General features: G+C 36.8%; 1 protein-coding gene across 1 annotated transcript in view; it reads right to left on the bottom strand.

The window, feature by feature from the left end:
• Positions 1 to 258: 258 nt before the first annotated feature.
• The window catches only part of ankib1b (ankyrin repeat and IBR domain containing 1b), a gene marked incomplete at its 5' end in the record, with an annotated part of 49,504 nt that continues 35,579 nt past the window's right edge, over positions 259 to 14,183 (bottom strand). Inside the window, 7 exon segments of the mRNA XM_056476113.1 lie at positions 259 to 3,082; positions 3,173 to 3,216; positions 5,681 to 5,792; positions 10,852 to 10,903; positions 12,099 to 12,277; positions 12,359 to 12,504; positions 12,719 to 12,785. Of these exon segments, the coding sequence (XP_056332088.1) occupies positions 2,300 to 3,082; positions 3,173 to 3,216; positions 5,681 to 5,792; positions 10,852 to 10,903; positions 12,099 to 12,277; positions 12,359 to 12,504; positions 12,719 to 12,785 (1,383 nt within the window).

Raw genomic sequence — 14,183 nt, 5'->3', positions numbered from 1 at the left:
GAAAGAAACTACTACATTTACAAACGACCATGTTTAGCAACTTTATTGAGATTCACACTCAAATCAATCCAATTCAATGGCCAAACATCACACATTTGTATTTTTTTTTCCATATAAACCGGGAATGTATCAAGTAAAGATTATGAAAGTGCAAATACCGTTTCAAGGATTAGATGCTTAACAATATAAAATCTTTAATGGGTTACAAAATGTAACAAACAATAGTCTTGACACTCCCCCCCACACCCCCCCCCCACAAACAATAGTCTTGACACTCCAACTCTTTTTTTTTTTTTTTTTGTCGAGAAAACATAATCTATTTTTTATTATTTAATTACTTAATGCACAGCATACTGTCACATACAGGACATCATTTGTTATTCTTTTTATTTATCTTTTGGACAAATCTACCATATGCTTCATTTGAACAGACATTAGCTCCATCCCCACCTTTGGCGACATATATTAGTCCAAAGAAATACTGCCATTTAGTGAGCTTAACCGATTCCGATCTCACACACTCACACACTTACACACTACATACAGGAAAAAATAATAATAATGTGTGCAAACCCAAACTCTGAGGAATGGAATGACTCTAAAAGAAAAACACTTCAACAGGACTGCCTTCATTTTTTCACTTCGGAAAAAATTTCATACAATGCAATACTGCATTTGGACAGAAGGTCGGATTGAGCATATAAATGACATCAAGCCCACAGTAAAGCATCAGGCACCTGCTCAGTCAAACCCACAGCTAAAACCACAATCCTATGAACAAAAACTTTTTTAAAGGCTGAAGTGTGAGCGAAATTGTGCAATTTTTTTTAGAAGTGCTTCAAACTCAGTGCTGCTGCAATTTGACTGAAATGACAACAAGTTGGCCAGGTGTTCGCAAGAAAATGTAAGCAAAAACATTCTGTTGATTAGTTTTGAATGGCTTTTAACAATTGTTTCAGCAGTCACGTTTAAGTAATATCGAAGCTAATATCGAAAAGTGGCACTGTTATTATAGTTTAATACATACACAAAATATATTTATATATTGGCGCTCTTTTTTTAATATTGATATTCATTCACTTTTAAGGACATTCAATTTCAAATAAATAGAAAATTCTTTTTCCTTAATTTATCGTACAGAAAAACCAGTTAAATTAAATGTAAAAAAATGAATTGTGGGTGAGCTCCACCATGTGTAGAAATATATTTTAAATCTGCAGATAAAACAGGTTCTGGCCTTAACACACAGATGTTTTCGCCTCCACCGAAAGATCTATAGATATCATTAAGAGAAATGTGGTTTTATGAAGGGGTGTCTTAGAAAAGATTCATAAAGTCTTTGTTTTCTTTTAGAATTAGATTGTTACACATTGTGAATTTCACATCCTAACACATGATGTGTCTGATTTCATTCAACCTTTGCTTTAAAAACACTTTTTTGTGTGTGTGTGGAAGGGGCCACAGGCATGCAAAAAGACAAGCAAACAGCTATAAAAATGTCTTTTAAAAAACATTGAGTTCAGTTTGCGTAATCGCCACCTGAATGTACAAGCACAATGTATATTGAACGTACCAAACAGAGTGGCTATAAATTAAGAGAAGTTTCACAGAAAAGGCACTGTGATAAGTTGCGAATAGAAAAACTTTTTCCAGACTAGTTTCAATTTCGTCGTTCTAATTAACCAGTGACGGATTACAGTGATTACGTTTGACCAAAACAGAAAAGTCAACTGCAACTAGAGTTGATGTTTGTTTAGTTTCTGTGATAATCAGCATTACGGAACCTGTTCAGAGTGTGATGCTGTACTTCTTTAACACTACAGGTCTAGTTTAAAGGAAGGATAGTGTACTCAACAGGGCGACTAGGCCCTCAGCAGCAGGCACGATCTGCACACCGTTCACTTGGCGTGTGCAAGCCAGTGTTTGGCACCTACAGTATCTTATCTATCCTTTTGAATCAGGCGAACAGGAACTCTCACCGAACACCGTCCCGTTGTGTACAGTAGATTATTCTGGCTACCTCAACACTCGTCTCATCTTCTTAGCGCTTTGTGGTTCAGTTGCTGACTCTAAAAGTGTTTAACACTCCAGGATCGGAAAGAGTTATTTTTAGTAAGCAAAGAACACATGCCTTATAAGCACAAAGGCCTGAAACACACAAGTACTCCACGAGTACCATTTCGATTTCTACATATCTGACAATACAAAGCTTCTCGTGATTAATCTTGTTCCTCGGGGTGGATTCCGGCAGCTACTTTATCAAAAAAAAGTGGCTTACATAGTAGGTAAAGTCAGTATTTCATACAAGGTGCACTTGACCCTCCCATTCAGAGGAGCTACTGCTAGGCTGGTCGGGGTCTGAGTCACATTTTGGGATATCGGAGTGACACGGGTTCAAAGCACTCGGAGTTTCGCCCAACTCGACAGATGAAGGAGGAGGACACATATCTAGACCTATCAGGTCCAGCTGTGTTGGCCTGACAAGCTCCCGCTCTCCTGCGATGATGTCAGAGTCAAACTCTCGCGCCGCCTCTCTGTCGCCCCCTGTTGTCCACTGCGGTACAGCACACTCAGACTCTGACGGCATCCTCGGTGACTGAATGGCGAATTCTTGTTGCATTGCACCGGCTGAAGGAACCAAACTGATATTCTGTGGGTTCATGTCATGAAACCAAGCCATGATGTTGCCTAGAAGGTTGGCGTTGTCCGAATTGAAATCAGAGCTTTCCATATGTCCCACAGGAGCTTGGAAAGGACCCTCTGAGGGATCTCTGGCAGGATTGTTGAGATTGTCAAAGCGCAACGGGACATTCTGGCCACTAATATTTCCTAGCTTCTTTAAGCTGTCACCCACCTCCAAGAGCTCAGAGCTGCTTAGGGCGGCACGGGGAACATCTATCCCACACAGAACCGGGTCAAGCCGAGTGGGCAGGGAGGTTCCAATGGCCCCCAGAGAAGCTTCATTAGAGAAAATCTCTTGAGCATCAACACCTGACCCACCAGCCATCAGCCCTGACTCCTGCAGAGACAGCTGAATAGCCAACAGGATATTCGGATCATCCTCGTCGAGAGAGCTATGAGGCTGTAGGGTAAAAGACGAATGTTACTTTCAGTTGAGGATTCTCAGATTAAAATTCACCACAGAATATCGGCAACCAGGGTCTTTACTCACCATGGGCAAACCCGGTCTCTGACCTCCACCTATTTCTTGCGTGTCTGTAAGAAAAGAAATTTGTTGTTTAAGATTATGCTTAGAAATCTTTTTTAGTTACTGCACAGCAAAGAACAACTACAGTATAAGAATTGACAATACCTGTCAAATCCTGGATATCAAAGGTGAATGTTCCATAAATTTAAGGACTTTCAACCAAGGCTACTATAAAGGCCCATGCACAACAAGAAAATGTTCACACATTGGGACTAAACAAAGAGTACAAATGTGAACATGTTCATGTCATTGCTGATGGCGTAGTGGTTAGAGCGTCAACACATGCGCTCCGGTGCTCATGGCGATCCGAGTTAGATTCCCGCCTCAAGGTCCTATCTCTAGTCCCCAAACTTTCCTGTCAATACTCTCTATTGTCCTGTTCATTAAAGCTGAAAACCCAGAGGGAAAAAAATGATAAAGAATTTTCTTTTATGGCTTGTAATGTTTTCCTGCTAAATTTTGACCTGGTGTTTTTGTGATATTGCGGAAATTGCTCAAGGGTGACTTCTGTGCAACATACAAGTGTCAAATGCATAAAGCTGTCCAAGTACACCTTGTGGGTTGTGCAGGTATTCCTTGCGGGTATTTCTGCTTTTCAGTGAGTGCCATCTAATCTATTGCATGTGGTGTGAAATGCCTTCTCGAAAAAACACTGATGTTAAGTGTGAGAAAAAATCATTTCAGAGTTTTGAGTGTTAACAAAGGCTAAACTAGTAACTAGGTGTGTGAGTAAACCTAATTTTCCAGCCTCAAGAGGCAGACCAGTGACTGATGCTACACACTGTTTTTTAGCGTCCTTGTTAGTGTACCCACCTTCAGTGACAGAAACTTAATTAGAGCAGGGCAGGTAAAACTGGAAGGATTTGTCATGACACAGATTAGAGTTTAGTGGGACAGCTAGTGGGACCAATGCAAGTAAAGAGCCTTTAAACTTTCAAAGGTTTGAATAAAGAACACTTTTGAACCAAAAAAATAGATCCCTCTGGCGCTGTATACACCAGATGCGATAGATTGATGACAATCTTGACAAAGTTGTCAAGACTAGGGCTGCGTATCGAGTTCGATACTTTTTAAGCACGAGTATCGAAAAAATCATTTTCGTTCGGTACCAAATTTTGATACCCAAGGGTATAATCTTGTCAACGTCAGTGAGTACCACTTGGAGAAAACCTGCATTCTTAACGTGCCCGACAACGTCTCCTTCATATGTTGAAATAAATCGGAAATAAATCCGATATGTGACAATGCGACTGTCATGTAAACAGGCAGATCGGATTTATTGAGGCGTACTGTTCTCATCATCATTAACTTGAGACAATGTGGTGCTTCTCCGCGGTTTAATGATGTAGAAGGAGGAGCGTGTAAAACTACATTTTAGTTTTCTTCATTCGTTATCGTTAACTATAATAACCTTGTCCCCTTTCTGATACTCAGTTTGAACTGCAGATCGTTTTGACCATGTCTACATGCCTAAATGCATTGAGATGCTTCCATGTGATTGGCTGATTAGAAATGTGCATTAATGAGCAGTTGTACAGGTGTACCCAATTAAATGCCCGGTGAGTGTATGCTTGAGTATTTCGTAATGCTACTTCGTAATACTAACTATTTTATAAGCCTACATCTAAGCACATTATTCAGTTTGTGAGTTTGCTGGGACATTTTTCCAAGGTACAGTAGAACTCAAGATGCCCTGGCATACTGTAAAAAGCTCCATCTCTCCCTCTCACGGAGCAGTGGAACAATACATAACATGTCAATATCACTTTTTTGATGTTTGATACATTGCACATGTGTGTTTTCTTTGAGCAGGTAAAACGGAAGGTTCAGTTCATGAATCTGATTGCTTGTTTTTAATGACAAAATTGTATACATCAGGCAAAACTGAAACTTGAGGATACAGTGCATCATGATATCGAATTTAACCAAATTGAAGACATCACAATCAAATCATGAGACCAGTGCAGGATCACATTCTAATTGTGTAGTCATAAATTTGCCGAATCTTTTGTGTTCGATGTGAAAGCAAGTCAAGTCAATTCTGCTACATGTGTGGACATACAGAGGAACGAAATGTCATGTCTCGCAGGACAACGGTGCTCCATAAATGAATAACGAATGCAAACTCAACACTGGACATAACAGCTATTTATAAAAATAAAAAAAACTATGCATAACTAACATATACTATAAGATATATGATAAGCACTGTTTGACAGTAATTTGCCTCACTTTATTTTGCCATGTTCACTGTGAAGGCACCTTAAATATTGAAGCCTTGAGCAACACCCTAGAAATGCTTCTGCTCAACTAAATACATGTATACTGCTGTAATAATAATCATTATTGCAAAAGAAATTTGTGATAAATAAGTTAACAGTGCATTTTCTGCTTAGTGTGCAGAAAGATGCTGTGAATACTTACATAGTGTATCAGATATAGCAGATATAAAAGTACATTCACAAAACATACCTAAAGTGCTGTGTCCTGGATCATCAGGGTCAGGTGTGTTGCTGCGGAGGCTGGCCATGTCTCCTCTCCTGCGCTGCCGGTGTCTGCGTCTGTACTGGAACTCGGCATACTCCTAAACAACAAAAAGACCAGAAAAAAAAAATAGCATTTCAAAGCCAATTCAAAAGGTCTAGCGGCATTCCCACTAGACTCTGCGAATAAAAGGCAGACTCTCAGAGAAACCTGCACTACACTACAGGAATTCTGTCACATTAAAGTACAGGAAAGTACAGAATAACAGAGACGTTTTGAGTCAAATAGCTCAAACGAAATCATTTTAATGTTGTTAACTTTAGTTGAAAGTATAATATAACATAATATAACATAATATAATATAATATAATATAATATAATATAATATAATATAATATAATATAATATAATATAATATAATAGTCTAATTCTTTGTAACCATAGAATGAGTAACCAGCATTACTTCTTTTAAATTTAAATTTATTTTGAATGAAAGAGACAAACATGTTTCAAATAATGTGAGTAAATAAATGATCATTGATGACTATTTTATAGAATTTTCTTTTCACCATTTTCAATACAGGCACGTATATAAACATTCTGTTACCCAGTAATGTAATTCACTATAAAACATTTAGGAATAATCTGTTTAGCATTCAATCATATTTTATTTATCTTTTAATAACTTTATCTTCTCCACAGCTTGATCAATTTCTCAAAATAAAGTCTTCCGTACCAAACTGAAGCCGCATGCAGTAAGCATGCAACAACGCCAGCAAACTCAAAGAAAACGTACATTTAGGGAAAACATTCCGGAGAGGTACCGCTCAAGCATCAACAATAAAAAGTTGAATAAAGTGCATCACTATTATTCCTCTTTCTATAAGCCATAAATCCAGAGCAAAATTAAATTGTCCCATAGCCTGCATACATGATTTCAAAAGAAGAGCAGCGACCAGCAGACTGAAGTGATGGCCTGCGTCACCCTAGAATGTCTGCAAAACTCATATTTTATGACCTTTTTATGGAACAAAGCGTAAAGCAGGAAACTGCCTTTTGAAGATGTAACACCAAAGGCATCTTTTGGTAGACCATGTCAGGATTTAAAAACAAAGATCTCGGTTTCCAAATAATGTTAAACAGCATTGGAATTGACCTATCGGTAAGCCCCTCCCCTTGAACGCAGATGAATCAATGACAGTTGAATATCAGTTGCACAAAGACACCTTTAAGTTTCAGTGGCATAGAGAAACATTGGAAGATCCAAATCTCACGCCGATTTGATGATGTTTATGCTTCAAAAATGGTAAAACAACATGGTACTTGATTCCAAGGGCCAATCTAGGGCCAGATTTACTAACAGCTCACAGTAGGAGTTTTCTACAAATCTTCCACAAATTTTATGGGAGGGAATTAATTAACGTTTTTAAGTTTCAGTGGCGGAAACATTGGAAGATCCAGAGATCCAAAGATTCCAAGTGCCAATCTATGCCCCGATTACAGCTTGCATCAGTGAAAACTGACTTTTTGGCATTAAAAGAGTCAAGACATGGATACATATTTTTTGCACCTGACTATACTGAATACGCATTTGTAGGGGTTTCTCATCAGAAAAAAAAAAATCAGGGGGAAGTATCAAAACTAATCACACAATGTGACTTAATAATGTTTTGGGCTCCTCAAATTATGCACCATTATTTACCTTCTTAAAAAACATGTCTTACATATTGCGCTTGAAATGGCTGCAATTGGTGCTTCTGGAGGAAGCACAGCAGAGAACGGAGTGCATGGTATAAAGTAAAAGATTTTATCCACACATATTTACTTGAAATGCCAGAGAAACATCATCTGAACATATAATTTGCAAAATTTGCTATTGTTTTTTGCTCTTTTTTATTGTCCTTCCTCCAGGAAATAAAAGACATCTTGGAACAATAAACTAGGGTGAGTCATGTGATACCAGCGCAATATAAATTCCTTCAGACTGTGATCTGTTCTTCTTGCACCTGGACTGTCAAAAACACAAACAATCTCAGGCCCGTTTACACTAATAGGTTTTAGTTTTAAAACGCATAAGTTTTTGCAACGGTTACACCTTCAGTCCACACTACCCCAGAGTTTTCAAGCACCTAAAACAGAGTGTTTTGGAAACACTGTAGAGACTGTTTTGGTTTTAAAATGCCACTGCTCCATGTCAATGTGGATGGGGGAAAACAGAGACATCTGAAAATGGAGGCGTGACTGCAGACTAGGCATGGGACGATAACCGTCTTCAAGGTATACCGTGGTTTGGAAAAGTCAAGGTTTTAAAACCGCCAAAATTTTCTCCTTTACCGTTCCTAAGGTATGTGTAAGATTTTTTTCTTTACTTTTTTTACAAGTTTTTTAGAACAACAGTATCTCCAGCAGAAAAGATATTCAAAAATACCATTTTAAATTGTAAAGTTTCAAAAAAAAAAAACTGTGTTTTTGAAACGAATGAAGACAGCAGAAGTCAATGATTCATTTGTGTTATTCAGCCTGACATGTTTACAGTCCCAAAATATTTTAAATCTTTCACAACATAAAATATTTTGTGTTTAAAATGGAAAAAAGTTGTTGTTTTTCTTTACCAGACATTTAAAAAGAATATATTTTAAAGCAGTAACCACAACACCGTTATACCATCAAACCGTGATATTTTTATCTAAGGTTATCATACTGTCAGAATCTTATACCGGCCCATGCCCACTGCAGACATTCGCCTATCTGATTAGAGCTTTTCCCTCAATATTAAGTGCACAAAGTTCATTCTTGCATCCTTTTCTTCAGGACTTCGCAAGTGTAATGTGGGAAAACAATCTCCCGAGGACAAATCGGGTAAATCTTCAAAGGGAACAGTGTACTTTATAATGTCATTTACATCACCCTGGCTTCATTGTTTCACTATCTTAACAATAAAATGAAAACATGATATAAGGAACTGCCTATTTTCATTTTGATGTTAACAACTTAACAGACAGCAAAAATGTTGAGGCATTGTGTAGCTACATATTTATATGACCGTCATCACAAAACAGAGACTTTAACATAACTGCCTTCTTTCACTTTTCATTGAAAAATACGAACCATACCCTCTCTTTTCCTGAATATCATCTTTAATAATCAATAATGGCCATTATAAAAGTATAACGTACAACAAGTTTATACAATATAGGCAAACAATCAGTCAAATGTGCAGAATCAGTGTACGTGATTACATAATTATGTTAACTTATCTTTGCGCTTAGCCAAGACACTTTACCGGAGAACAAGTAATCGATTCAAAAGACCAAAGAGTCGTTAGATAAAAACAAGATGAACTAAATATAACCTTAACAACTATAGTGAGATGAAATCCAGCGGAAGATTCTTGGTGAACTGTCCGACCAGCGTTGCTCTCATCTGGGGAGGTGCCCGCAGAGCACCCGCTGACTGCCTGGAGCTCAGATGTGCGCATACGCTGCAGCGCATGCCAGAGTGTGTGTGTGTGTGTGTGTGGTCATGTGATGTGCGTTTTCAGCAGCGTTTTAATACTAAAGCTTATTAGTGTAAACAGGGCCTCACATACAGTAAATACAGTGGGATGTGGCTGACTGTAAGTACATGTAAAAAGGTGCATGAGGAGAGTGCATATAGCTGCAGTTTTACTTTTTATGCAATCTTTCGCCTTTTATGTAATACGGTTTTTGTCACTGTCTTGTGGTCACTTATATTAAGCATGTGTATTTTGGCCAATAAACAAATAAATAAACAATAAATAGAATTTACTTCGATATATAAAGTAAATAGATATTTAATTTTGTTTGATATATGCACCATAGCTGCTTTCATTAAATAACTACTTTTTAATAAAGTAGGATGACATCTAGAATACCAATTATTTTCTTAGTACCCCACATATTTGTCTAGCCCCCTTAATCCGAGCAAAGTAAATATAACGCCATGCCTCATCATAGTACCTTATTAACATTGCCTCTGCTTATTTTCCACTATGCTAATTTGCAATGCGCTGATTTCATTTAAATATTTACCAACACAATATTCTTTAATTTAAACATTGTCTGTAAATCATCAGCAGAAATGTTCATAACCATCTGCACGGTTTTGGAATTGCGCAAATTTGCTCTGTTTGGTAAATCTGGCCACTAATTTATTTCATTCCAAAACCCAAACGAGACAAGTTAACATCCAAGAAGAATATATAATTTTTGTCTAAGGTAAATTGAAGAAAAAAATGACTTTAGCTCTGCTAACCTCACCTAAAGTTATTTAATCCCAATAGTTGTGTAGTAATTCTGGTTGTGCCTCAGGTATTAGCCACTAACAAAACTAGTTAAATGTAAATCAATTTAATCTTATGCTACAGTATATGAACAGTGGTGTTAATCCTTGATGTTTTTATCTGTGAATGTGACGGCCATAACACGACATTCGCCTGCTTTCATTGTGGTATGTGAACCCTCGCTTTCAAATTAATCTTATGCACTGCTTTCAAATGTATCTTATGCACCATTTTTTTTAAATAAACGACTTTATAGAACTCTCCATGGCTTGAATGCTTCTTTATGACAGATAGTCTAAAATGTATCAAAAACATCTTGGGACAATATTTTCAGTCACAGCTATTAGCGACTCTGTTTGCTGTCTGGGTTCGCAACAGTAACTAAGGGGGTGGTGGGGGCTTACCAGCGGGTCAATTCCTAATCTAGGTCTGAATATATGAATAGCGCCAATAGAGTATAAAGAAAAAGTAAACATGCGGCCAAAAAAATAAAAGAGGACAAAGTGGACATGACAGATGAAGTGTACATGACAGGTGCCATTCCACGTTTCGTTCAGCCGTTCCTGAGATGAGGATTCTTCAATACCTGTGGATGGCTTCCTGTATATTGACAGTGCTCTCTCGGATCAATTCCTCCGAGAAAGGCATGATTCCTCTGGATCTTTAGGTCAGAACACAATAGCGGTACACGGTTTAACTGCACATCACAGGTCTCACACATTCACATCTTCTTCTACAGAGCGGTATGCACTGCCAAAACCTCAGGCACCACTACATTGGCCAAAAATACGAATTTAACACATTCTTTTAAGAGACAAATCAAAATAAGTCTCAAAACTGGCTTAAAAAATGTTACCTCAGGAGAGGCGAAGCCCAAATACTCCCAGTCCCATGTTCCACCAGCAAAACTGTAAACAAGAAAAGAAGTGTTAGGTTTCATGTGATCCTATACATTGTGAGGCTGCAGGTACATTGGTCACAAACAATAAGCTACAGTTAAGAAGTTCTGAAATACAATGTTAAGTCACAATTGATCTCTTTTACTTTAGTATGTAAAAAGTCTAGTTTAAAACACACATGGTAAGGTATATATATATGTATATAGCTGGACATCCCTACTACAAATTCCACTTCATTTATACAAAATCAAGGAGAACGTAAATAACTTACCCTGCCATGCAATTGCTTCAATGTTCAATTGTTTTCCAATAATCTAGGTCTTTACTGGATTTAAATGACATAGTAATTTTAAAATTAAATGCTATAGTAATTTATAGTAAATAACTAATAGTAATAGCCAAATAGTAATAACTACTGTAAACTGTGGTGTGATGGTGTATAATGTATATAGTGTAGAAAACAGTACAGTATTGGATAATTTGTTTATTACAATAGTTGTATTATTACCAGCAACCATAGAATTACTACAACAGTTTAACTAAAGTAATTCACTACAGTATGGTTCAAATTTAGTATTTACTTCAGTATTTACTATAAATTACTATAATACTTTCCTACTATCCATCTACTTATCTACGGCCTCAATGGCAGGCATATATTTCAATTCAAAAGAAAATTCGCTCCTCTTCAAAATATAAAGATCATGACCAACATATGTGCTTATTTTCTATTTATATCTCTTTTGAAATTTAGTATAAATCACAACATAGACTTCCATTCAGTTTTTTACATTCTGCCCTCCATCTGAATTTCGCACATCGCCATAATCATGCGATTCCAACTTATTTACAGTGAGTACTCAACATAAAAAAATAAGACATCTAGACAGTTTTCTAATTAGAAATTGTCTTTGTCCAAAATACTACGATTTTACATGTTAGAAATTAAAAACCCTTAACCTATATGCATAGATACAGTTGAAGACAAAATTGTTATTGCAATTATTTCTTTGTGCTGTTGGTTGAAACCAAAAAAAAGAATGATAATTTTACAGGAGGGCTAATAATGTTATCTTCAACTGTATGTGCCACACATAGTAAAACAAAATCTTTTAACCATAACAGGCAATTCAGCCTTTCATGAATTTTACCAATCTTGTTGGCAACTGCATTTTTGTTTTGTTTATAAGCAGGAGGTTCATACCTGCGTCGAGGGGCTTCGGGGGAATCGTTGGGGGCCACACCTCTCGCTACAGAGGCCAGAAACTCCTGTCTCTTTTGCTGCACCAGGCAGGCAGCGCGGATGATCTTATGACGAGGTGTGCGGAGATAAGGCCGGTTGACTTTCTGTGCAAGATCTTCAGTCACCATTTCCAAGTCAGTCTAGCAAAAGGAATAAGTTGTCACCAACTCAAAAACTACACATTACACATGTCTTATGATAACAGCATCTGTGCTACTGACCTGCATAAGTTCAAAGATTTCCTTCTTTGTGCTTTTGGGCTCCAGAAAGAACCCGTAAGGGTAAGAGCACTTGAGAATACGACGAGTCTTGAGTAGTTCATGCACTGCATCTTCAATGAAAGTAGTGTCTGGAGGGCCTCCTTCTCCTACAATGCATTAATACAATACTATTGTCAAAATAAAAGTCTACAGCACTATGTATTAATTAATATCTGCTGATAAACGTATAATCAATACATGTTTGAATGAGGTTATAATTTTTGCAATCTGTAAATTTAACCATGGTACACAAGTTGCCAATGCACTAACATGGCATAAAAGTATGCATTAATGTTATTTAAGTGAGGTTTTATATCTTACTTCCACTCAGAACTTTGCTCAGCTGTTCCATCTTGTCTTTGGCCGTCTTTAGCAGGCGTTCTTCCAGCTGTAACACAAGAGAGCATAGATATGTATACTATGGATTTACAGAATTTATAAAAGAAAGAGATTTTCTGGGATTTAAAAAAAAATAATGATAATCAATATTTTTCTGAGTGTGTTTTTGTTCCTTGGCTGGTTAAACGATACATTATTGAATATAGGATAAGTAGCTGACATCAAAAAGACCAGTAGGTTCCTGACTTAATTTATGATTAACTGAAATATTGATTCAAATGATTTGTTCAAAAAGGATGATTCATTTTGAAACAAAGCAATGAATAGATCTTTAAATTATTGACCTATATGATTCATTCAAAACCGATATCATGAAAATAAACACCACAGTGTTGAGACGCACAGTGCACAGCACAAATATTCTGTTCTGGTTCTCAATGATAAATGCAATTTTTCGAAACAGAAAAAAAACAATATTTTGTAAAATGTAGTTCACTCAATAGGGTATATGCGGAAGTTTGCAGAAGGACTTTTAATGGATCAGTAACCGGGGTCAAGCGATTTTGGTGAACTCTATGCCATTACAAAATCAGCACGTTTAAGGTCTATTTTCATTAAAAATCAGCGATCTCCACTGGCTAAGTGATATCTGATATAAAGTGGGTCTCAGATTTTACAAGAAGCACTGCATTAAATTAGATTTCTCCCCGCCATGTCTTTAGAATATGAACATTAATTTTACCCCAGTATATTATACTATAGCTTCTGCGCTAGCCTGCTAATCCTGACGGGCGGGTGCGAGTCTTTTCATCTCATTTTAAGCTTTAGAAACTAAATGAACACTGAAGTCTATTTACCCAATTATATTTTATTTATATTACAACATCGATGCTGTAAAAGGAACCATATAAAATGGAAAAAAAGTCACATTAACCGTTCATCTGAAGTATATCGGTATAAAAAAGAAACAATAGCTCTGCATATACCCTATTTGCTATTACACTTATTACACATGCGGACTCTGGAAAACGATACTCTTATTTCTGTGATATATTTTTCATATATTTATATATATTTCATATTTTTTTTAACATATCTTATAGATCCAAAACAAAAAAATGTAAACTGTATTTTAACTCTCTTTCCCCATCATTGATGAGATGACTCATCAATTAAGAGAGAAAAAAACTTCCCTGCCATTGACCAGTTTTTAAGCAATCTGTTTTAGTTCTATTACAGAAGGGGAAGCCCTAACACATGTCTCGAGTGAGATGCATGGCTTCTCTGTCCCCTGGGAACAAAATATAAGACGGTTAGAGAAACAGAAAATAAGATCGCTGGTAAAAATGAAGAGTTATACAACCATCCTTTGACTTAATCTATACATTATGTGTGTATTATACAGTATACTACATATCACTACAGAATTGATGGCAGGGAAAGGGTT

Source organism: Danio aesculapii, chromosome 16 (assembly GCF_903798145.1).
Source record: "Danio aesculapii chromosome 16, fDanAes4.1, whole genome shotgun sequence".
Classification (NCBI taxonomy): Eukaryota; Metazoa; Chordata; class Actinopteri; order Cypriniformes; family Danionidae; genus Danio; species Danio aesculapii.
The sequence above is the reverse complement of the archived record's forward strand: the minus strand, read 5'-3'. Positions and strand labels throughout refer to the sequence as shown.